This window comes from Natator depressus, chromosome 16 (assembly GCF_965152275.1).
Source record: "Natator depressus isolate rNatDep1 chromosome 16, rNatDep2.hap1, whole genome shotgun sequence".
Taxonomy (NCBI): domain Eukaryota; kingdom Metazoa; phylum Chordata; order Testudines; family Cheloniidae; genus Natator; species Natator depressus.
In genome coordinates this window covers 14331458-14357088 of record NC_134249.1, presented here as the reverse complement: position 1 = coordinate 14357088, position 25631 = coordinate 14331458, and the positions used below count along the sequence as shown (strand labels likewise).

General features: G+C 46.5%; 1 protein-coding gene across 2 annotated transcripts; it reads left to right on the top strand.

Moving 5' to 3' along the window:
• The first annotated feature begins 1590 nt into the window (after window positions 1–1590).
• On the top strand, window positions 1591–25524 carry CRAT (carnitine O-acetyltransferase). Of its 2 annotated transcripts, XM_074973388.1 has the most exons (15): window positions 1591–1830; window positions 5821–5979; window positions 7432–7695; window positions 8318–8436; window positions 10657–10710; window positions 13750–13915; window positions 15349–15523; window positions 16093–16271; window positions 17320–17420; window positions 18039–18158; window positions 18732–18854; window positions 19493–19628; window positions 20709–20771; window positions 21291–21428; window positions 22071–25524. In XM_074973388.1, exons 2-15 carry the CDS (start codon window positions 5950–5952, stop codon window positions 22284–22286), a joined length of 1884 nt encoding a protein of 627 aa, XP_074829489.1. In that variant the 5' UTR covers window positions 1591–1830; window positions 5821–5949; the 3' UTR covers window positions 22287–25524. The 2 variants fall into 2 exon arrangements, with proteins under 2 accessions (XP_074829489.1, XP_074829490.1); XM_074973389.1 differs by lacking the exon at window positions 5821–5979 and having other exon boundaries at window positions 1592–1830.
• Window positions 25525–25631: the final 107 nt, after the last annotated feature.

Genomic DNA, 25631 nt, shown 5'->3' with positions numbered 1-25631 from the left:
CCCCTCTCTTGTTAACTCAGTATTGAGCACAGTCAGAATGCTCAGTGCTGTACAGGATCAAGAGGCAGACATTGTCCCTGCTCCAAGTCGCTGGCAATCAGAATCACTGAGACACTGAGATATAACACATGGGCCGTGGGTCTCATCTCTCTGCAGTACAGATATTTTCTCTTATACTTTTCTATTTGTTTACTATTCTTTAAAGGTTTCCTAGAATGATAGCTGCTTTAAGGAGGGATTTCTAGGAAAGGAAGAATGCGTGACACATGAGAAAGAGACTGACCCAACGGGTGGCACAGAGAAAAAAATGTATAGATAAGAGTGGAATAATGCTGGATGGAGCATAGTCAGCAAGCCTAGGGGCAAATAGGGCACTAAGCATAAGCAGACTAAGCAATTGCCTTGGGGCCTAAGCAGCTCAAGGGGGCCCCCTATTAATTATGAGTATGTGTTTTGTGTGGGAGCCCCCAAATATTCCTGTTTAGGGCCCCCAATGGGTTAGCCCTGCCTGGTGGAAGGGGAATAGGAAGGAACAGAGAGCAGAAATAACAGTTAAGGGGTAGCATTTTGCAGAGTTGCAAAGGTAAAGAAGAAGAACATGAGTTTACTGCAGGAGAAAGTCAGGGAAGGGATCTGAACAGCTTGGGAGGGGAAAGGTTATATGTAGGCTTTGAAGGATTAAATGTTTATCTGTAGATGTCAGCAAACATTTATTTCACTGCACACACAAACCAACGAAAAAATATTCCCATCAATAACTGAAATTTATAGATATGCAAATTAAGAAAAACATAGTTTGAGAACTTAAAGTCCATTGACTTTTGAATTAGGCTTGTTACAAATGGGCTAGCAAATGAATAGTAAAAACAGGTATGATTTGTTGATTTAGGGATATTTATTTTGTGCACTTTGATGTGATGTTCACAGTTTGGGTCTGGATGTTTACAAAGCTTGACCTTTATAAATTTCAATGTCTACTCTAAATAAATAGTTGTCTAACTCCCCCTTTAATGTACCGCAACTGTAAGAAGGTCGATAAACATCTAAAGACATGCTTAAAAATAAACAGAGATATTAATCAAAATTATAAAACATAGAAATGGAATCCTGCCAAGCCTAGCTGTGCGGTCAGAGTGCCAAGACAAGCAGGTGATTTTACCGACAGCAGTTTGGATGGACTGGAGTAAAGTGACCATGTGTGATGGCTGCCACCACCTTGGACAACACACCGAGGAGCTAAAAGCATGAGCTGCTGTCGATAGAATGAAAGACCCCAAGGCTCATCAGCAGGGGCTGTCATAACCTCTGTGAGTCAGCCCGGAGGGGGATATGTAATACACATTCCTCCAAATGAACACGCCTCTGTGCAAGCACAAGTCCCAGCTGTCGGAGCCATTCCCTCTGCTGATCTCATCTCCCTAATTCAACCCCTGAGAGACAAAGAGAGAAAGAGGAGGGAGATGCCTGCACTAGTTCAGGCAAGGGATCTGCTCTCATCAGAGAGCTATGCAGAGCAGGGCCCTGCCCCTCACAAAGATGGTAGCGCCCCTGCTTATTGGTCATTGCAGAGGAGGGATGTGCCCCTCACAAAGATGGCTGCTCTGCTGTGCCCTCCCCTAACGGCTGCGGAGCCAGGGAAGGCAGTGTGGGCTTGTTACGCTGTATCTGGGCTGCTGCTGCTGAAGTTACACTGTAGCTGACTGTCCCTGTGTCTTGCAAGATCAAGGCCGGGGCTGCTGTGTTTACAGGACTTTGCTCACTCAGGGCAGTGGGTGGTAGCCAGGGAGGTGCATACACGGGGCTATGCTGGCCTTCATAGCAAGGAACATGGTAAGTAAGAGCCTGATCCCTGCTTTGCAGGCTGGTTTAATGTTCATAACAAGGAGGGAGGGGGCGGGGGGGGGAGCATTCCCTGCTTTGAACAATCTTGGGACAGTGGCCCATGGCCTTTTCCAGAGGTGTCTGATATGGTCCTGTGAGGATGACACCAGGGCTTCTAGAGTCTCTGAGAAACTGGCAGAGTTGGGAGAAACCTGAAAGTTTTTTTGCTCAGGGAGATTTGAGGGGGACATTGAGATAAATGTCCGGCGCTGATTTTATGGGGCTGGGAAGGGAGGATGATGCAGGAGAAGATCTGGCTTGTACCAATGCAGCTGTAGTGTGATTTTCTTGTAGGATGCAAAAATGTTTTGCAAGAAAGATCATTACAAATTAGAGGGTGTCGGGGGAGGATTACTGCTAGGCATCACTCTCAGCTAAAGGACAGGGATTTCCTTTCGATGCATAGTAACTTCACTAAGGGGATGGGATGGTCTTGGCCAGTCCAGGATCACTCTTCAGGTTTGACACAGTCCGTGAAAGGCTGCGAATATTGTTCCGCTTGAGGATTTTGATTTTGTAATGTTTTTTCCCCTGGTGTCTGTTGCCAGCAAAACATCTCCTAGGTCTTCCCTTGGGCTGGGAGTAACCTTTGTCAGTTTGCAGAACTTCATTATGTGCCTTCTATCAACTCAAGCTTCTGCCAAGAGCTTGGTTACTGATTAATTCATCCTTTCACCGGGGTGCCGCCCCCTTGGTTTTCTTAGGAACTGATAGCGGGGCTGATATGTACCTGCCCGTTCGTTTTTTTTTTTTAAACTGATTAAGAAAATATTCACATATTCTAGGAGGAATATGTCAGTGAAATCTTCTGCATTTGCCCCACCATGTACTTTAACTGGACTCTTTCCTTTCGTTTTGGAATCTTGAACTCATGGCTATAGTAATTGCTTCATTCAGCCAAAATTTGCTTAAAGTTCTCCATGTGCGACGTAGGGGAGAAGTCCTGCAAACTGACTTCTGCTCGTGAGACTGCTGAACATTCAGTGCAAAGGACTCCATGGTTCTGTTTGGGTTATAGCTACTGCTAGCAGGATTCTCATAGGCTTTCCATGATCTATGGATGAATATTTTCCCTCAGGTTTCAGAGTAGCAGCCGTGTTAGTCTGTATTCGCAAAAAGAAAAAGGAGGACTTGTGGCACCTTAGAGACTAACAAATTTGTTCGTCTCTAAGGTGCCACAAATCCTCCTTTTCTATTTTCCCTCAGTTACAACTGCATTGTACCAGTGTTTACTAAACCATGCGGAAGACATGTGCTTCTATCAGATCCTAGTCATGCTGTCTGAAGCGGCAATAAAATGGCTTTTGTCAGTTCTGTGACAACACTTAGGCCATTTTCAATATCGGATGAAGGGGAACCGCGGTTGAAAATCAGTCTCAGCATCAGTTTGATTTCCTGATGTAGCCAAGGCTCTAAGGAAGTGGGTACCTGTAGCAGGGGGGTGCCTTTAATAAATCTCTTTCCACACCAGTAAGGGGGAAATTATATTAGAACCTTTCTGTCAGAATCACTGTTGAACCATGGTTGAAACTAGCATGGTTTGAGCCATAGTTGACAGAGCTCAGGAGAATGGATAACTGTGGATTTTTTTTTTCACCTGCTGAAAGAATCCCCATTTCTCCACATCACAGCTGTGTTGTCTGTCCCGGGATTCATGGGCTCTGTGATTTTTAATTTTTCTTTAAAAAGATCCATATTGTCTGACACTCTGCAGGTGGCTGGGTGGATGTGATGGTAACAAGTGAATCAGACATTACTTAGACCTTCCTTGTGACTCCAGACCCACAAGTGTTGCTAAGTGACATCCTGAATAGGACATGAAAGGCCAGTCTACATGGCAAAGAGTACACAGGGACTCTGATTAACACAGGTTGGCTTGGTTTGTGGGATGGAACCAAACTAATACAACACCCTACCTTAAAGTAAACCAATTAATATGTAATAGGGCTGTGTCATGAGTCTGGCCTTGGGAGAGAAGTAACTTCGGTAGCAAAGCTAGAACAAGGTTTGGCACAGAACACACATGAGACTGAATTCCCTGTGGATATATGCATTGATGGAGGGTCACCTGGTATGTGTGGATTGCCTCCCTTCCTCATGTAGAAAGGAGAGTCTGCAGTCTACTGACTGCTCTTATGTTCCCGATTTGTTCACTGGGATCTCAGTACATGCCTGGTAGATACTGGCACTAAAATGAACACATAAAGGCTAGTTGGGGTAATATTCAGATGTGATGCTCAGATTTTGAGTTTGTGTGGGTGTGATATTTTCATTATTTATTTTTCTTTTTCACCTTTTCACTGTGATCCATCCATGACTTTTTTTTCCTTTTAATAAAAATCCCAAACAAACAAAATAGCTCTCTCATGGTGTTTCTTACTGGAATATTGTTGCATAAAAATTTGATTGCTTGTAAGGCTGCTCATTTATTAATTACATTTAGTTAAACACATCCTGGTAAGACTGGAAGAGGCTGATATTCATCTTATTATTTTTCCTTATGTCTGGAATGCCCATGTAATGTTATTGTTGTGAGATGTTTTCTAATGACAAACAAAGTTGCCAACAGCTCAGAATTCGTGATGTGCAGCGCTATAATACTAAATTAGCGTGCATGTGACTCTGGAGACTGGTTACAGGATACGGCCTTTTGTCAGTAGGCTGTTGGATCAACCCAGCCCAGGGACTGAATTCATTCCCATGTGATGGCTGTTTGATCTGTGTGGTTGGTAGGCCTCTATGTAGCTCAAGGGTTGGCAAACTACGGCCCGTGGGCCACATCCAGCCCATCAGACCATTTCATCTGGCCCTCAGCTCATGCTGGGGAGTGGGGTTTGGGGCTTGCCCCATTCAGCATGGCTCCCAGGAAGCAGCTGGCATGACCCCCCTCTGGCTCCTACGTAGTAAGTGTAGGAATGGCCAGGCGGCTCTGTGCGCTGCCCCATCTGCAGGCACCGCCCCCGCAGCTCCCATTGGCCGTGGTTCCCGGCCAATGGGAGCTGCAGGGGTGGCGCCTGCGGACGGTGCAGTGTGCAGAGCCACTTGGCCGCGCCTTGCAGGCGGGGGGGGGGACATGCTTCTGGGAGCTGCTTGTGGTAAGTGCTGCCCAGAGCCTACACCCCTGAGCCCCTCCCCCAATCCCCTGCCACAGCCCTGATCCCCCTCCCGCCCTCCAAACCCCTCGATCCCAGTCCAGAGCCCCCTCTTGTACCCCAAGCCCCTCATCCCCAGCCAGAGCCCTCACCCCCTCCCGCACCCCTACCCCCAATTTTGTGAGCATTCATGGCCCACCATACAATTTCCATACCCCGATGTGGCCCTCAGGCCAAAAAGTTTGCCCACCCCTGGTTTAGCTCCTGGTGAACAACCGTTCACATCAGGAATGCTGCCATTGCAGTGGCCACCCCAGTTGGCAGTCTGTGCGGAGAGGGAAAAGCCTGACTAGGCCATGGAGATTGGATTTCGCTTTCATTGGTACAGATGCTTCCTCCTGATCAGTTTGTTGGAGGAAGCTCACACAGCTGCCTTCTACTAGGGTGACTAGATATCAAGTGTAAAAAATTGGGACGGGGTGGGGGGTAATAGGTGCCTATATAAGAAAAAGCCCCCAAAATCGGGACTGTCCATATAAAGTCAGGACATCTGGTCACCCTACTTGCTACCCACACAACCTGTGCATAGACCGGGCTCTTCTCTCTCCAGAGCTGTCAGCTGGGCCCCCTTCCCCATCCCTGAAATATACAGTTCCCCAGCCCTGAAATAAACAGTAAAACCATCCAGTTGCAGAGGGTAGAGTAAGGAAGCGATTTCAAGCTCCTGCTGTCACTGAGGGCAGGGGAAAAATTTTAAAAGTGTCTTGCCAGCACGTGGGACGTGGTTTGCTGCCCCTCCCACCCAACTGCTCGCATTGCAATATCTGGTCTTGTGTTTTCTCAACAGAATAGCGCAGTCAGATGGCAAAGGTTGCTATCTGCAAAGTGTGTGACTCCCTGTGTATACCATAGAACAGGGTGAGATTAGAGAGGAAGTCTGAGGGAGTGAGAGTTTTACAGTTTTCTCATTCCACCCATGGAGAGGAAGCAGCAGCAGTCAGAGAAGGTACAGTATGGTACATTATCATTAGACTATGCAGGTTAACCCCTTCCTTCCTCTTCAACCCTGCACTTTTTCTTCGGGCTTAGTAATTAGTTTTTCTTTTAACCTTCCCAGAGATGTTGATCCCTCTGTGCTGCCAGATCCTGCAAGGAGCCAAGCACTTTCTTTGAGGGGCTGAGCACCATGCAGGAGGTGATTGGCACCTTGCAGGATTGGACCCTTTGTGCTTCTCTGCACTTGACCCTGAGGAAAACCCTCCCTTGACTGCTTCTTAGACCAAAGGGCATGTTCTAGCTGGTATCATTTCCCTCCAGTCCATAGTCAGAAGTCTCTAGCAAGGAATTTTAAACCACTGGGAGGGAAAGAAACAGGAGGGAAAGTGGGGGAAGAGGGCATGGAAAACAGGATTTAAATCCTCGCTAACAGAACCTTGTTAAATTACTGCCCAAACAAGAGGATGTTCTCAAAGTTTTGGGGGAGGGTTGGCGAGAGCACTTCTCCTGGTCAAAGGCTAGTATTGCTCTTTGCTCTCTCATGTTCTTTTTCTCTGCCCAAAAGAAACTGTCACAGCACATATTCCCTGTGGAAGCATTTATTGCCAAAACTGTCCTAGCCTGTCCCCCGTGAGCCTCTCTGATTCACCCACAATTTCCCCATTCTTTAAAAACTTCTCCCTATATTTTCTCTCCCCCCCCCACACCCTCTCCCTCCCTCCACTTTGCACCTGCCAGTCTCCTGCTGCGCAGGACTGGATGGGAATCATTTTTGGAGCTACGTTTTCTGACATGAGCAACTGCGGTCGCTGCTGACCCGAGAGGCCTGGTGATCCCATAGTCAAGCTCCTCCTGTCACCAGAATGTCCAGCTCCACAGTCGGCCTTCCGGTTATTATTCTTGATTTTGCACAGTCATTTCCTAGGTGAGGGTTGTTAACCCTGATCCAGTTCCAACTTGGCTAAATTCCTCCAGCAGTTTCAGTTGGCTACAGGATTCCTCTTCATTTCCTATCCTAAACTGTTGTATACCATTGCCCGTTGCTGTGTCCTACCTCAGAGATGGCTGCATTTCATTAGTGGGCAAAACAGTCCCTGTGTATATTCCTTACCTACTGTATAGTTGTAGGGGATACTCTGAGACTTATTCCCATTAATGTTTGTAAAGTGCTAGGAGATCCTCAGAGAAGGGCAAATGTGTTGTTATCCCAGTGGCATTTCCTTTAGCTGGCTGAGAATTGACATCCCTGTGGGAGGCTGTGTCTCTGCTGCTGTTCTGGATGTCTCCTGATCCTCTCACTCTGGTAACCAGTCGATAAATGTCTGGTGTTTGTGCTTTGAGCTCTCTGCTCCTGATGAGGCTTCCATGTGTTGTCAGGGACAGGGGACTCAATGTATCTGAGCTGCTGATTCCTTTTGCGCTGCGGGGAAGATTGTCTGTATGTGTGCTCTGTGGTTTGCAGGCAAAGCCATCTGGCTTGCTGAAGCCTTTGGCCTTGGGGAAGCTCACAGGCAGATACTTAGCCCACCAGGAGGGACTTCCATGTCTGCCGGTGCCGCCCCTTCAGCAGACCCTGGATCGCTACCTGCTGGCTCTGCAGCCCATCATCAGCGAGGAGGAATGGACCCACACCAAGGGGCTGGTGGATGAATTCCGGAAACCAGGTGGCGTTGGGGAAAGGCTGCAGAAGGGCCTGGAGAGGAGAGCCAGGAAAACTGAGAACTGGGTATGTGGGTGCTACTTCCCTGAGTCCTGGTCAGTAGAGGAGAGGATGGAGGCAGGATCTGAGCCAAGTCCTATAAGGGCCATCACTATCCTGGTTTCCAAGCCAGTGGTTCCCAGCCACTGGCACCTGTGCTTTTGTGACTGGTAATCTAGGCTCCCCGACACACTTCTGTGCTGAGACTTAGTGCATCATGCATTGCTGCCCATCTCTCTCTCCGCTGTGTGCACAGAGCTGCCCAAGCCCCATGTCGAGCTGAGGCACGTGCAGCTGAATGGGAAGTCATGGGCACTGACTGCTACAGCTAAAGTCTTAGTCCTTTAAAATGATAGTTGCCCCCAGAAGGTTGGGAAAGCCCAATGCTCCAACCCACGGAGCACCAGCCCCTCCGCCCCCCATCCCACAAGCCCCCTGCTCTACCTAATCTGTAAAATGGCCGAAAAATCATTCCATGACCCAAATCCCACAATCTTCTCCACTTGCAAAGTATCGTGGGATATGGTGTGTCACAGGATTGTCTTCCAGCCATTTGGTGGGGCACAGATCACTCACGCTTGCAAAGGGGGCATCCTGCTCTCTGCAACCTGGAGCCCCCATTCTTGCATGCTTCCTGTTTCTGTTCCAGCTCTCTGACTGGTGGCTGAAGACGGCTTACCTTGATTACCGCCTGCCGGTTGTGGTTCACTCCAGCCCTGGCGTGGTTTTACCAAAACAAGATTTTCTGGATCAGCAAGGCCAGCTCAGGTAAAGGCCTTTCTGGCTGTTCTTCCCCGAAGTTTCAGATGATGTTAGTTGGGCTGCTGGGGAGTTGATTTGGATTGGTGGGAGGAGACGATTACTAGCAAGTCTCTCCCAGCCTAGATGACTGCTAGCCATGGGGAGGCTCACAGCTACTCCAGTTGCAGCCTCTCCCAGCCGGAAGCACTGTAGGGAATGAGGTAAGAGTGCTGGCTACAGGGAGGCTGAGGGCTTCTCCCAGCAGGATTCCCTCAAAAGGGAAAGATGGAAGAGGAAAGATGGTCCAGTGGTTAGAGGAGGAGGCTGGGACTTAGAAGACCTAGATTAAATTCCCTGCTCTGCCACTAACTTCCTTTGTGACTTTGGGCAAATTACATAAGTCTTTGTGCCTCAGTTCCCCACCTGTCAAATGGGGATAATTGCACTTCACAGCGGAGGTTGTGAGGATAAATACAGATTGTGAGGCGCTCAGATACTACGGTGACAGGAGCCATACAAAGTACCTAAGATACTTTAGAAGACCCTAAATTTGACTTTAGATTCTGTAGGCTTGGGGGAAGAGACAGACTACTGCATGAATTAGGTTACTCAGCTAATGTTGTGTGTGTCTGCAGATTCATTCAAGCTCTGTGCATTTGCAGAGGGCTTCCCACTGTTCTGTCATTAGTTGCACAAGTCAAATCCACAGCTGCTGTCTGTCTCCAGTGTGTTTCTTCCCCTTACTCAGGCCCTGTATGCAACCGAACACTGGCAATTTGTGTGTTTCCCTCCTGCTAATTCATGTTGCAGATGCTGGTGTTTTGAAGTCATCCCCACACACATGGAATTGATTCTCTCACCCTCTTTGGAGCCTGCTGCTGAATTTAGTCCCTGTTTTTAGCTGTTTGTTTTCATGCATGTGAAGTTTTGTCTTAGATTTGGGTTCGGCTCTGGGAAGTCTAGGCTCTGTGGATTCAAAGCCATAGCATTGACCTTTATACAGGTTTGCCTTTTCCACATTTACCCATCATCACCTGCTCCTGTCATCAAGATGTCTTCTGGCTGGGTTAAAAATATCAGCCAACCAGAGATGTGTGTGTGAGAGAGAAATAAGAGTGAAAGAATCCTCCCTCCCTGTCTGATGCAAGGTCTTGTATGCTCACTTGGCCAAATCTGTCCCATCCCAGTGAGTGGGGAGGATGTCTTAAAGAGACAGTGTAAGGGCTAAAAATCCTATTTTAAAAACCTTTCCATATATTATTGACTCTGAAATTTATTAAAATCAACGTTGCCAACTCTCCTGATACTTGGTACTGTATTTTACTTGAAAACAGCTCAGAAACCAGAAGGCAAATAAAAAGAATCCAACTTCCTTTTATCTCATGACTTTTGATGGGGCCTGACATAATTTATGAATGCTTGGGCATTGCAGTGCTGCGATTTAAAAAGAAAACAAAACAACTACCTTGCTATCATGCCCTTTACTCTCTGTGTTCGTCTCTGCTTTTACGATGAAAGGCTAGTTGGCTTTACTTTTGGTTCTAGTCAGTTTCACTTTCTCAGGCGTGGGCAATGCAAAATGCAGCAAAGTTTGTTTTCAGACACTACAAGGGAATATACAGTTCGGGGGGTTTTGGGAGTGGGGAAGGAGGGTTGTTTTTAAAAGCTTTCTCCATTGGATCTTTTGTGGAAATGTTTCTTTCAGTTTCCATTTTTTTTAAAATTCAGCTGCAGAGCAGCTCCAGGATGACTTGCCTGAGCCCCTTCTAGGCTAGCCAGGCCTTTGTTACTATCCTTAGAGCTCAGGTACTTGTGCAAGTTGTGCAACAGGAGACATTAGTGTGATGTCCTGCTCTGTGCCTCTGTTCCCCTCACACACCCTGTCTGTCTTGTCTATTTTAACTCTTTAGGGCAGGGTCCTTCTCTTGTTGTGTGTGCCAGTGTCCAGCAGAAGGGAGCCCCAATCTTGGTTGGAGCCTCTCGGTGCTACACCCACACAAATACTAAAAAAAACCTGAATGGGTCAGTGAACAAAAAAGTGTTTCATTGGAGCTACCAAAACACAGCCACAGTTGGCCAGGGCTCAAGATATTAGGAACTTGCTCTGCTCTGCTGTCCCCAAAGCCCAGCATTCTCTCAGCAGAGGGGGTGAAATCCAAACCACTATTATTTCTAGGGGGTCAGGATTTCAGAAGTCCCAAATGTTCTGATTTGTATCTCTCTGGTCGTTATGTTTGGCTTTTCCAGGTTTGCTGCCAAGCTGATCGAGGGCATCCTGGATTTCAAGACCATGATTGACAAGTAAGTGGTGGTATAGCTGTGTTGGCCGCCATATATTAGAAAGACAAGGTGGGTGAGGTAATATATTTTATTGGATCAACTTCTGTTGGTGAGAGAGACAAGATTTTTGAGCTTACACCAAGCTCTTCTTCTGTTAGAGGCATTTCTGGCACACTGAAATGTCCCTGCTGCCTTTACTTAGGGGATGTTCAGATCAAAAGTCTCTCTCTCTCTCTCACTCTCTCAAAGGGAAACAGTCAAGATAAAAATCCATACATCTAAAGACTAGCACCTCTAATCAGTGTAACTGACAACAGCCAGGGTCACTGTCAGGACTGTACAAAAGCAAACTGACTTTTCCCTTTTTATGCTCTTTATTTACTTCTGCCTCTTATTCCACCTGGATAGGGAAATGAGTCTGGTCTATTCTGCTTCTTGGGTCTCATGTAATGATGTTTAGGGTTGCAAAGCTGCAGTGCCACAAAAACTTTTCCCTTCACACTGTGTTTTGGGAGAGGCTCCTATGTGTGTACTTGGAGGGAATTAAGCCTGATTGAAGCCCTGCAGACTCACATCCTTAATTTATCCACAGAACAGGTCCAGCTCAGTCAGCAAGAACACACAAGCTTCCAATGTGTTTTAAGTCCCCAGGGGCATTCTCTGTGGTTCTCAACCTATTTACCACTGTGGGCTACATATCTATGTGTTATGTGGGCTGCATCCACACAATATGTATTCTAACACTGCATGGCCCTGAGGATGTCACATGCGCTGCAGCTGTGTGCTGACTGGGCCGCAAGCAGCCCACAGGTGAGAGATTTCAGAGTAGCAGCCGTGTTAGTCTGTATTCGCAAAAAGAAAAGGAGTACTGTGGCACCTTAGAGACTAACCAATTTATCTGAGCATAAGTTTTCATGAGCTACAGCTCACTTCATCCGATGAAGTGAGCCGTAGCTCACAAAAGCTTATGCTCAGATAAATTGGTTAGTCTCTAAGGTGCCACAAGTACTCCTTTTCTTTTTACAGGTGAGAGAGGAGTCCAGTCCTCTAGGCCTCATTCAGTCCTTGGCCTCTAAAATGAGGCTGCCAGCAAAGGCCTTGTCTGAACTAGGATTGCAGGTGTGATATTAGCAGGTTAGCTAACACATTTGAGAAGCCTAGTGCAGTCCAGGCACACTGCTTTTAACACATGCTAAACCAGTCACTTTAAAGTCCAGGGTGGGCCCTGACTTTAACCCAACCAGGTTAGCATATGTTAAAAGCAGTGTGCCCACAAGCCCAAGTCAGCTGACGTGTCCTGCGGGTCTTTATCCCTGGATAGACATTCCCCGTTCACAATTACATTTTGGGTATCATCAAGTGGGTGTGTTTCTAGTGGGGTCACACAGGGATTTGTTCTTGGCCCTGTGCTATTTAGGTATTTTTATCATTGACCAGAAGGAAAAAACATAAAATCATCACTGATAACATGGGGAGTGGTGAATAATAAAGAGGACAGATCACTGATTCAGGGCAATCTGGATCACTTGGTAAACTGGGTGCGAGCCAACAGTATGTGTTTTAATACAGCTAAATGTAAATGTGTACGGGAACAAAGAATGTCGGCCCTAGTTACAGGAGATGGGGCTCTATTCCAGGAAACAGTGATTCTGAAAAAGATTTGGGGTTTGTGGTGGATAATCAGCTAAACATGAGCTCCCAGTGTAACATGGTGGCCAAAGGGGCTAATATGGTCCTTGGATGCATAAATGGGCATCTTGGGTAGGAACAGAGAGATTATTGTATCTCTGTATTTGGCACTGGTTCAACCGCTGCTGGAATCCCGTGTTCAGTTGGAGCGGGTTCAGAGAAGAGCCTCAAGAATGATTAAAGGGTTAGAAAACCTGCCTTATAGTGATAGACTCCAGGAGCTCAGTCTAATTAGCTTAACAAAGAGAAGTTAAGGGATGACTTGATTACCGTGGATAAGTACCTGAATGGAGAACAAATATTTAATAATGGGCTCTTCAGTTTAACAGAGAAATGTGTAACATGATCCAAGGGCTGGAAGCTAGACAAATTCAGTCTGGAAATAGGGTGTAAAATTTTAATGGTGGGAGTAACAGACCATTGGAGCAATTTACCAAGAGTTGTGGTGGATTCTCCATCTCTGACAATTTTTAAATGAATTTTCAATGTTTTTCTAAAAGATCTGCTCTAAAATTATTTCAGGGACAGTCTCTGACTTGTGTTACACAGCAGGACAGACTAGGTGATCACAACGGTCCCTTCTGGCCTTGGGAGTCTATGAACTGAGACCCACCACACAAAGAATCAGATGGCAACAACTAGTGGTCACTCCAGACATAGGCCTGGATTTGAACCTGTGCCCTGTAACCCACTGCTAATCCCCTTGAAACAATGGGTCTACATTCCGTGCATCTTTCAGTATACCAGGCCTCAACTCCTCTTGGAGTTGGGCAAGCTGCAGTGTAGGCCCAAGGGTCTGTTTTTTCCTATGCTAGCAGATGTGGAGAAAAGGACCTTGCCCCTATATAAAACAAAAGCCAACTCATGTACATGCTGGGTAGCCTCTGCTCGGAGAGTTGGGGGGTGCGGGGGATGCTCAGCCCCCAGTGGAGGAGACTTCTAATATCCAAATCTTTTAGGGCTTGTACACACTAGCATTTATTTAGATATAAACTTAAAAGTCACCCCCCTGAGCGATGTAAGTTACACCAACCTAAGCACCAGTGTGGACAGTGCTATGTACATGGGACAAGCTCTCCTGCCAGCATAGCTACTCGGGAGGTGGAGTAATTATGCCAATGGGAGAGCTCTTTCCCATTGGCATGGAGCATCTGCACTAGCCACACTACAGTGGCGCAGCGACATCAGTACAGCTGCACCCCTGTCATGATTCTACTGTAGACTAGCCCTTAGTCTCTCACTGGAGCAGCCGCGAAAGGGTGCTGGGCATGGGGAGAGCATGCCAGGTGTGGATCGTTGGAAGGCAGGCATTCTGATTGCTGTTTTCTTCCCTCTCCCGCCCTGCTTCCTCTCTTCTGTGTACGTTTCCAGTGAGACCCTGCCAGTGGAATACCTGGGTGGGAAACCTCTTTGCATGAACCAGTATTACCAGATCCTCTCATCCTGTCGCATCCCGGGCCCGAAGCACGACTCCGTTGTGAACTACACCAAAGGAAAAAAGCTGCCCTCGCACATTACTGTGGTTCACAACTTCCAGGTACCGCAGTCTTAGTGGAAGTCTTAGGAAGGCCAGGTTATTCTTTTGGATTTAACTGCCCCCTTTGACTGGCTTTGCCAAGAAGAGAAAGAAGCAATAAAGCTTTGAGTATGAGGTTTGCCTCCCCAGGGAACCAGTCTCGCTCCCCCTGAAGTCAGTCGTGGGTTTGCTATTAACTGAGAGCAGGCTTGGGCCCCATGGCTGGGACTGCAGTGTGTGTGAGCTGTATGTGAGTGCTCCATTCCCACATCTCTTTCCCTCCTAGCTCCAGTCCCTGAAAGTTCAGGCTCCTGCTCTGGGTTTGGAGCTAGAAATTGCTGGTTTGGGAGGCCGGGGGGATAATGGACCCAACAGTCATGGCTAGGGCCCTACCAAATTCATGGTCCATTTTGGTCAATTTCATGGTCATAAGATTTTAAAAATCGTAAAGTTAACGATTTCAGCTATTTAAATCTGAAATTTCACGGTGTTGTAATTGTAGGGGTCCTGATCCAAAAAGGAGTTGCGGGTGAGGGGGTCACAAGGTTATTGTAGGGGGGGGTTGCGGTACTGCTACCCTTACTTCTGCGATGCTGCCAGCAGATCTGGGCCCCGAGTCAGCAGCTGCCACACTCTGGCTGCCCAGCTCTGAAGGAAGCAGCACAGAAGTAAGTGTGGCATGGTATGGTATTGCCACCCTTACTACTGTGCTGCTGATGGCAGGACTCTGCCTTCCGAGCTGGGTGCCCGGCCAACAGCCACCACTCTCTGGCCACTCAGCTCTGAAGGCAGCGCAGAAGTAAGGGTGGCTATAGCGCAAACCCCTTAAAATAACCTTGTGACCCCCCTGCAACTCCCTTTTGGGTCAGGACTCCCAATTTGAGAAATGCTGGTCTCCCCCGTGAAATCTGTATAGTATAGGGTAAAAGCACACAACGGACCAGATTTCACGGGGGAAGACCAGATTTCACGATCCATGATGTGTTTTTCATGGCCGTGAATTTGGTAGGGCCCTAGTCATGGTCAAGCCTCAGAAACTGTAGAACCTGGAAGGTGTTACGAGAAGAGTGTTTTCCTCTGTCTGTCTGTCTTAATTATCTGGCCCTCATTACCACAGTATCCAAGCACCTGATAATCTTTAATATATTTGTCCTCACAACATCCCTGTGAGGTAGGGAAGTGCTATTATACTGTTTTATGGATGGGAAACTGAGGCACCAAGAGGTTAAGTCCTTTGCCTCAGGTCTCACAGGAAGCCGGTGTCATAACAGAGACTTGAACCTGGGTCTCCCAGCTCCCAGGCTATGCCCTAATCACTGGGTCATCCTTCCTCTCCACCGACCAATCATCAGCCCCTTAGCTGAGCCCTCAGCATTGCTCTTGCCTCCTGGATGAGACTGTGGTCAGTCTGCGTGACTGGCTGCTATAAACCTTTGTCTCTCCCTCCTTCCCAGTTCTTTGAGCTGGATGTTTACAGCAGCGATGGGAGCCCCCTCACCACCGATCAGATCTTCATCCAGCTGGAGAAGATCTGGAACACGTCCCTCCAAACAAACAAGGAGCCAATTGGGATCCTCACCACCAACCACCGAAACAGCTGGGCCAAAGCCTACAACAACCTTATCAAAGGTCTGTCCTGCCCCACCCACGTGGATCACCATGCCGGTAACTGCTGCCCTCCATGCAGTGCTGCGCCCCTGGGCTTCTCCCTCCTTTACAAGCCCTCTGCAAACAGACACTGACCAGATAACTGGCCTTTCTAACAGTCTGAGTGTGGGAGTATTTATCCAGCTGGGTTGTGTCCAGATTAGACCCATTGCAAAGCATTGTTATTTCTGTTTAAACACTCTGTCCTCCACGTGTTCAAGGTTTGGTCCAGGACAGAGCTGAAGTTATGTAGTATTTCACCCCCAAAATGGATGAAATCCAATAACCCAGCTAAAAAAAAAAATCAGAGGGCTGATACAAGTGAGAAGGAGCATCCCTATGAGGCTCACAGCTTCCAATCTGTAACAGCCATCTAGCCCATAGCTTCAACACTCAAATACCACTGCAGCATGGTCAAGAGATGCTTCCTTACAAAGGGAGTCAGGGCACCAAATGTCATCAATCTGCTCTCCTGAATTTTATCCTCCCTCCAATTAAATGCAGTTTTTCAACCCGCTTCCATCATCTTCTACTTCCCCCCCCCTTCTCAGATAAGACCAACAAGGAGTCCGTGCGTTCGATCGAGAAGAGCATTTTCACCGTCTGCCTGGATTCACCCATTCCTCGGGTGTCTGACGACATCTACAAGAGCCGGGTGGCAGCTCAGATGCTGCACGGTGGAGGCAGTCGCTGGAACAGTGGGAACCGATGGTTTGACAAAACCCTTCAGGTGGGTGCTGGGGTTTTTGAGAAACTAGAGGCACGGGTCTGGGGGAGACAAACTTCCTGAAACTGGAAGGGCCAGTAGACCCCCAAATCATTCAGTAGGAGACTTTCCCAGATCAAAAGGGGCATGGGAAGTGAGAAGAGCAAGAGGCTGATGCCAACAACGTAAGTGCCTGTGGGCTTGGTGGAGAATGTTTGGGATTCTCTCCCGCAATCAAACAAGTTCTCACTCTCCTGCTAGGTCCACCGAGCTCTCATTGTTTCTTAGGTTCCTGGCAGCACTCACTCAATGCAGCCAAGCTATTCCTTGTATTACTCATAAATTAACTGTCTGCCTGTGGTGTACAATGACTTGTCTGTCTGGAGGCTGACCAAGCCTAACAAGGTCTGTTTCTTGTATTTCCCATGGGATTGTTGCTCTCCCTGTTTGTCTCTGCCAGAAACTAACCTGCTTCTTTCAGGCATCTGCTGCCATCCCACAACAACATTTCTTTGATCCCCATCTCCCATTATCTGTATAATGGTACCATTCAAGGGCCACATCCTCCATTAGGAGGCTATCTCTGGGCCTTTCAGGGGGATGGAGCCCATGCTCTGACAGGACTCTTATAATCCTAACAACATTTTGGGTTATTCAGCTTCTGCTTGGCACTGCTCATTTACAGGGCAACGCCAAGTTCTTCTAGCTTTGCAATTAACCAAAGTCTTCACAGAACTGGTGGGGGATGTTACTGCTGTGTTACGTGAGCCTCCAAGGAAATCAAACCCTTTGAAGCTGTACCATACTGCAGGGTACACTGGCCTCTCTGATGCATCTTCTGTCAGTGGGACCATCTGCCTCATTGAATATAATGATGATACCAAATCCTCCTAGCCTTGGTTATGGAGTTTCTTTCTTCTGGGAGATGGCTGATGGCTTTGCGGTTTACCATGTGCTGATGAGGTTGAGGTCTTCTCCAGCACATAGCAATGAGACATTGAGGCCCCTCTTGGGCTGGTGCTTGCACTGTAGAGGAGGCCTCTCTTCACTGCCTTTTTCGTTTCCCTGGCAGTTTATCGTTGCTGAGGACGGCTCCTGTGGCCTGGTGTATGAGCACGCTCCCGCGGAGGGCCCGCCCATCGTTGCCCTTCTGGATCACATCGTGGAGTACACGTGAGGCTTGCTCACTTGTCTCTGAGTCAGACAGGGATCTCAAACTGTCCATCCACAGTAAAGCTCCCCTTCACCAGCTCATTTCCCCCCTCACCCCCAGGCATCTGCTTTGGAGGCGCTTTAACGGTATCTCAAGTTAGGTACTGCAGCTCTTGTAGCAACGACCAGGGATTAACCACCTGCTGAGAATGGTAAACTTTGCTCCTGCCTGAACTCTCCAGAGAAGCCACTGCTTACATTTAATATGGCAGTCGGGTGGCTCCTGTTTGGTGTTTGCTCCTGATGGAATCTATAGAACATTTTTTAAAGGGTTCGAAGAGCATTAGACCTGTAATCTCTTGGTGAAGGAATCACTATGAGCCAAACTTCTGCATTTGTTCTCCTAGTTTTTCACCAGAAGCAAATGTGGAGGGAGCAGCTGTCAAGTCAGGAAGGCTGAGATTTGTGACAGAGGGCTTTGCAGTGTGTGACACAGACCCAAAATGTCATAGTCAGGGATTTACACTATGTTCACTACAGTGGGATCTGAGTCTGTCTACTGGGCACCAGAATCCTATAGGCCAAGGGGCTGGAGATAAAGGTCTGGCTAAATGGTTTCAATGCTGTTTCTCTGTGCAGGAAGAAACCAGAGCTGGTGAGATCACCAATGATTCCTCTGCCAATGCCCAAGAAGCTGCGGTTTAACATCACCCCAGAAATCAAACATGACATAGAGAAGGCAAAGCAGAACCTCAACATGTGAGTAAAGCGGGTAGGAGAGCTCAGTGAGTGAGCGAGAGACTAATCCATGTGCCCACTTGGAGAGCTGGGTGGTAAGGAAAATGTCAGTGCTCTATGGTGCTCAGTGCACTATTCAGGAAGCCTGCCCAGTGTCTGGTTGGGCATAAACTATACTGTATGTGGCTGAAAAATGCATTGCTGAGCCTCTTCCTGACAGGTGACTGCTGTGCTGAAAGGGGACTTGCTGCTTATTCATCCCAATCTACTTATGAAGAGGGATGTCTCTGATCAGGAACCTGACCTGCTGTACTAGATCAAACAACTGGGCCAACTAGTGTTGGATCCTGTCTCCAGCAGTGGGCAAATCCCTTGCATCTAACCAGTTGCACGGTACTTCACGTAGTGCGTCAAGTTACGGAGGTTGAGCTCAGTGTGAAAAGATTGGGTGGGGCAGATCCCTTTGTCCTTGTGCAGATTTGGTCTGAGCAGATGGATGTCTCTGGGGCTTACGAAAGCTCTGGGGCCTGGGTCTTTGCCATGTAATAGCAAGGAGCATCCTGAAGAATTTCTCTTCTCCCTCTCTCTCTGCAGAATGGTGCAAGATCTGGATATCAAGGTGATTGTCTTTCACCACTTTGGGAAAAACTTCCCCAAGTTGGAGAGGATAAGTCCAGATGCCTTTATTCAGATGGCCCTGCAGCTGGCTTATTATAGGTAAGGAGCACACTGCAGGCAGTTAGCTTTCCAGCCCCTATATCTCCCTTCTAAAGAGCTTCAGGGGATTTTTACCCTGCTCCACAAAACTGCTGACTAGAGGTCAACACCAAACCCAACTAGCTGGGCTTGGGGAAAGAGCCCCAAACACCACAGGGTTACAGGGTGGTGACCTACTGCAATAGCCCACTCTTTCGCTATGCCTCCATGTGGGAGGGTTAGATGGCTGATGGATCTAGAGCCATGTGTAGACATTCCAAATCCTGCCCTTTCCCCATGCACTGGAATGGCACTGGTTCTGCTCTGTGTAGGGCCCTTCGTGGTCACAAAGGAGTGGGAAAGATTAGCCCCTCCAAGAGCAATGCATGAAATACCAGTAGAGGAGGGTCAGTCAGATAGGGATGCAGCTTGGTCCATGTAATTACCATTTCTTCTGATCTTTCTCATCCTTCCTGCATGGAATTTACTCTTCCCTGGGAGGTGGGGAGGATTCAAGGGAGAAATACAACAAATGTATCTGCATACTTCGGACCAGAAATTCACCTGCACGATTTCCCTGTGAAGGATAAGATTTGCATAGCCCCTTCTTGTCAAGGACAATTCTTCCCCTGTGATTGCTTCTCCTCCCCGTCTTTCAGGATGTATGGCCAGGTCTGTGCTACATATGAGAGTGCCTCACTGAGGATGTTCCGCCTGGGTCGGACAGACACCATCCGCTCTGCCTCCGTGGACTCGCTGAAGTTTGTAGAGGCAATGGACAACCCTAGCAAGCAGGTGAGAGTTCCAGTTAACTTCACCCCAAAATAAAGGGAGAACTGCTTTTCAACTTACCCTAGAAGTGTAGCATCTGTAACTTCTGGTCTCAGCCAAAAACTGCATCTGATCTGAGGTTGTTTTAAGGTACAATCTGGAATATATGATTACAAATCTTGGGTCTCATTCAGCTTTCCTTTTATATCTCTGTAAATCCAAGGTGCGTGTTTCTAACCCTGTATCGCATGTGACCAGTCTGAATGTCTAGCCAGTCAGGTCCTAAGTACTAGATTATTGGACTTGAAGGTTCTCAATGTATCATTCAAAGGGTCATTTCCTCATTTTGGTTTTGACCTATGAACTTTGGATAATATACAGGCAAACAAATGTACTATTTTGGGGAGTAGATTTGCTAGAATATGTTTAAATTAATAGGGATGAACACAGTTAGTACAATGCTATATTTAATTGAAAATTTTAGAAGTTAATGCAGTTTTTCTGGATGGGGAGTTGTACAAATAAGGAAACAAGCTCCCGACCAAACAGTATAGTGTTTGGGGTGTCCCAAACTTGGAGATACAGAGACACTATTGGTTCCAAGCATCTCCAGATTCACAGAGAGGACTTGAGATTCTAAGTGTTCAGGACTCATTTCAGTCCTTCCATGAAAAAGATAGGGACTCTGGTTCTTTCTTAGAAGACAATGCATCGAGACTAGAACCTAGCAAGTGATGAAAGTCAGTTCACTGGGGATGGAGTTCTGAGTCAGAGTTCAGCCATTTGCTGTAGGCTGTAGAATCTCTGTAGTGATCCCCTTGCAAAGACTTGCCTCCTTTGGTTGCTGAATTGTCCTTCTGTATCTAAATTGTCCCACTGACATCTCCGCTTCCAACAGTTCTAGGATAAAGGGCCACAACTGGTAGTTCCTATGGAATCACTTAAGAATAGAGTCTCGTGAGCTGGAAGGGGAGAAAAATAATTCAGCCAAACAATATGATCTAAGTTAACCATAGCTTGAAGCCAGAAATGCCATCCTGCAGGTGAGCTGCTGAAATCACTGGGCAGCAAATTTTTAACGTCCATTCCATGCATTCTCCTTAGAACCAAGAGAAGGCGGAACTGCTGAGGAGAGCTACGCAGGCACACAGAGCTTACACAGATATGGTGAGTGTCCCATACAGCTCCAAGGCTGGGACTGTGCAGAGGTAAGCCAGGTGCTGCTGGAAGAAAAATCCCAATTTATGGTGCTAGACATATAAGACAGCCTGTTAATACTGCCCCTAGGATTGATTCTGACCAGTTAATGCTTTGAAGGACTGACTTTACTCTTCCTCTTTGCACCGTTCCTTCAGTATCCCTGGTGACTGGGGGCAGAGGAGAGAAAAAATCAAGTCTGCAGCTATACTCTGAAGAATTCCTATTCTCCCCATCACTAGGGTCTGTAGATGCTAGGGCTGCACAAGGGTTTTTTTAAAATCACAGGGATCCTATCCTGAGAAGTTATAGGGTTTGCTTAGTTCCATCTGTCTGTCAAATGTTGCTCTTAATGGACAGTCAGTTTTTTTTCCCCCTTTCTACTTTAAATTTAAGAGGATTTTTAAAATCTGGTTCAGACTGAAGATGGTGCTGATTTTTGTTTCCCTGCCTCTCCGATCTCTTATCCAGACTCTCTCTTCCTTTCAGGCAATAAAGGGGAATGCAATAGACCGTCATCTGCTAGGCCTGAAGATTCAAGCCATTGAGGATCTAGTGAGCATGCCAGAACTGTTCATGGATACAGCCTACGCTGTTGCCATGCACTTCAACCTCTCAACCAGCCAGGTAAGAAGTGGCTGACCAACATGAGAGTGCTGCAATCATTCTTTCTCCCTTTCTTCTCCACATTCCTCCACCACCCCCTTCCTAGAGGAACTGCTCTGCATATAGTGCCATAGGAATCTAGCCCCACAACAAGCTGAGCTGGACCTTTAAAGAGGTGGTGAGGTGAAGCTGAAGACTATGACCTTACCATTGCTAGAGCCATTCTAACAGATTATCTTCTCCACCCCAGGCTGGACAGTGCATTGCCAGGTAGATACCAAGAGCCTGTGGTAATGCGGAGGCCCTGCCTGCACACTGTAACAGCAGCAGTACTGCATGAGGCTCATTGTCCTTATGAATCTACTTCAGTGGATAACTGCTCCTCCACAAGTCTCTTCAGAGGGTGATATGAAGAACTAGCACAGTGCTGGGGAATAGCAGAAACAATTGGTTTATTTCTAAAGCATCCACAGTGTGTACGAGGAGCTGAACAGATGGGTCTGAATATCATGCCCCTGCCCTGGAGAACTTACCTGGGGTGTTAGTTGGGAGTAGTCCATTTGATTTACCCTCCCCAACAGCTCTTGTGATCTTCTGCCTCTTTTTGTTTATTTGTTTTTAGTTGCATGAGGAGGTGTTTAACCAGGTTGTTTCCCACTGTAGGTCCCAGCAAAGACAGATTGTGTGATGTGCTTTGGTCCAGTGGTTCCAGATGGCTATGGAGTCTGCTACAACCCCATGGATGACCACATCAACTTTGCAATGTCGGCGTACAACAGCTGTGCCGAAACCAATGCAGCCCGCCTGGCACATTACCTGGAGAAGGCGCTACTGGACATGCGGCTCCTGCTCCAATCCACACCCAAATCAAAATTGTAAGAAATGAACCTCCTTCACAGCCCCTAAGCTTTAGGAGCTGCCCCATGTGCACAAGAAGCTCCCAGCTCTTCAAAAACTGGGCAACAGGAGATGGGCTCCATTAGGACTCTAGAAGAGCATAGGGCACGCATCTCTCTGCAGAGAAGTTAAGGAGTGGTAATATCCAGCTATCGGACTACAAGTTGAAAGGAAGCACTGCCTTATTCCGAGCTAGATCTGACAGAGATCCTGTCCCACAATGCGCGAAGTGTGCCTTTCTTCCCTCTAAGGTATACTGGCACAACGTCTTTTTATTGAATTTACAGTGGAAAGAACAGAGAAAACACATTCTTCATCCCATCCTTCACTCTTCATCCCCTAGGGGGAGTATTCCCCTGGCTGAGTAGGTCTGAGACCACTTGAATCTTTCTGCTGGCTCAGGCTTTTGTGGGGTTGGGAATATCTCTTTTGGGCCATGTTATGCCTCCCAAAGTGGTGTCATCAGTGCCATTGAACTTTGGGGTGGGGGGATGAATGCCGTAAATTGGAGGAAATCCAGTCCTGTTAGGATGCATTGTGCTGCTTTTCTAGAAAATTGTTTTCCTAACAAAACCTTGCTAGGGGACTGGTCTTTGTGTGCTTTTCACAGCTAGGAATGTTCCCTTCCCCATCCTTCTGACACTTGGGTCTGCACTTTCTCCACTAACTGTGAAACACCATCGCTACAACTGAACTCATTTCCCTGACTCTGGCCTTTTGTTTGTTTGTTTGAAGCATAAAGTGATGGATTGCTGGCAGGTCTCCATTTCAGAGCTTCAGGCTCTGCAACTTGAGCCTCTTTGGCTTTCTTGTATTGCTTCTACTAAACATTTTAATTGATTTTTTTAATTATGCAGGCTCTGGTGGCCTTGACTTTATGCACTTAAATATTTTGTAGTGGGGAGAGATTATATAGACCTTGATGTTGTTTGTAGAACCTGTCCTCTTCATTCTGCCCCTTCTCTTTCAAATGGGAAAAGAAATGGGAACCATGTTGCCCTTTGTTACTTGCAGACTGAGAGATCATGCACTGTTTTCCATGCTGCATTTATTTTAGTCTAAGGAGATGCTGCATAAGAAACTTAATTAGCCCTTCTAATCAAGTTTCCCAAAATGCCTATAGGTTCCAGATTGCATAGGTGATGTATGTTGGAGCTGAAGGAAAAAAAAGGTGCAGAATGACACTTCTCCCCTGCCATATATTATCAACTCGTACCAAGGTTGTGGTTCCTCTAAAATAAGGGAGGTAGTGAAGAAAGCACAGGAGTCTACTCTAGGATGTACAGACTCTGTCTGTTCATTGCCCAAAACAACTGCCTTTTCCATAGGAATCCGACAGCGCTTCTTCATCAGAACCTGGTTTCTTCTTGCCTTAATGTTATTTATACCCATGGTGATTTATAATTTCCCTCTTTTGTGGAATATAGTCATATCTGTGTTAATTTGATTGAACCTTTAGAAATGAAGGAATTATATATTTATAAATTTGCAATTTAAAAGAATATTGTGACATAGTAAGAAAGGAATATAAAACCGCCAATATCTTTCCTAGGGCAACATGTGAAACCATAGACCTACTGCCACTATAGAAGAGAGTGCATTGTTTGCCCCGCCGCTGCTATTCCTGCAGTGGGATAACAGTAGTTCTGCAAGCCCAAACATACGGTGCTGAACCAAGGAATAGCTTGAGTTTGTAGTCTGTTTTATCACACAAACACTTGTCCGTAACACAAAGTCACCCAATCAGTAGGGTCATTGCTGCTCTTCTGGTGATGGGCCTCGAGAGCATTCACAATCTTGGTGCCTTGGTAGAGGGCAATTTGACCAATTTGAAGTACGTTCATCCTACTAGTATTGAAAACCTCTCTTTTATTAACTTAGTCACCCCATCTCACTTTTTAATTGATGCAAACCTGCTCTCAGTTCTTTTAAATTCAAATTCCACCCCCCCAACTAAATATTGAGGGGAAAGTTTTACTGAAACTCACCTGCACAGCTAACGATTGTAGAAACCTCCATTAAAAAAATTTAAGTTTAAAAAAAAATTATAAATGGAATGAGATGGTTAGAAAGTAATGGGAGCATGTAATGCAAAGCTCTGGGTACAAACACACCTGCTCTATCTGATTCTTCCACAATGAATGAGACTGAAAGTTACAAGAGGCCACCCAAAATCTTAATCTGTATTAATATTTATTATATGTAATGAGTACTTATATAACCTTTTAAGAGACTGAACCCTTCTGGGATGAATTGGAATAGGTAAGGTCTTGCTGGGATTTAAAAAAAACACTACTTTTTAGGGAGGCTTTTATTCTGGAAGAGATTCCTTTAGCCAGAGACAAAGTAAATGTTTTTTTCCTCCCTGTATGTAATGAGTCAATATAGTGCCTGCTGATAACTGATGTTACTCTACTGTGGTCTCTGGCCATGAGGCCAAAGACCAAGTGCCTTCAACCACAGCATCGCTACATATTGGCATGTCTTATTATTACAAGGCTAATTTCAGAAACTAAGAATTCTCTCCTCCCCCCTTCAATAAGACAGAAGTAATCACCCAAAGGCAAGTGCCCACTGAAAAGGATGAGGTGGAAGTGCACTCTGCTATTAATGGAAAATACAGGGGATGGGTCTGGTTTTAATCTTAAGTCAGATATAAAGCTGGAGATCCCATTGGCTTCAGTGACATTTCTCCAGCTGTGGAGCGGAGGTCTTTATGTGCCATGCATAGGGAAACACACAAGATTCTTATCCAGCTTGTGCATTCTCTCTTTAGGATGTAGGGGGCAGAAAGCAGGATTAACAAGGGAGCTGCTTTATTACATTACAACTGTTTACATGGTTTTCTTTTAAAAGTGTTTTTTCCTCTTATTGTTGCCAATTTCAAGCTGTGGTGATGTCCTTCCGACTCATCACTTCTTGACTTATTTTTCCAGTGACCAGTTATTTTGAGTGCCAATTTGTTTGTTTATCCTTTATTAGCTGGTCACTTGCCCAAGAAGTGTCCATGGTCTTAAAGGCTATGTAAAAGTTATGAAGAAACTACTGTTTTATTGAATAATTAGGGAAATATGTAGATTTATAATGTGCAACTAAACTCTGGGATTGGAGGTGTAGTTGATGGCACAGTGTCTTTGCATGCTCGGCTAGTTAAATGCATTACATGTTTTTTTGATAATGTAATCAGTGTCCTGCAAGGATTGGTGATGTTCTTCCTACATAAATAAAAGTATAAATGTTGCCAACAGGGTTGATTCTATGCAGAAAATGCTCTAGGTATAAGTTTGATGATTGTCTTTACAGAAGGATGTTCATCGTGGGTCACAG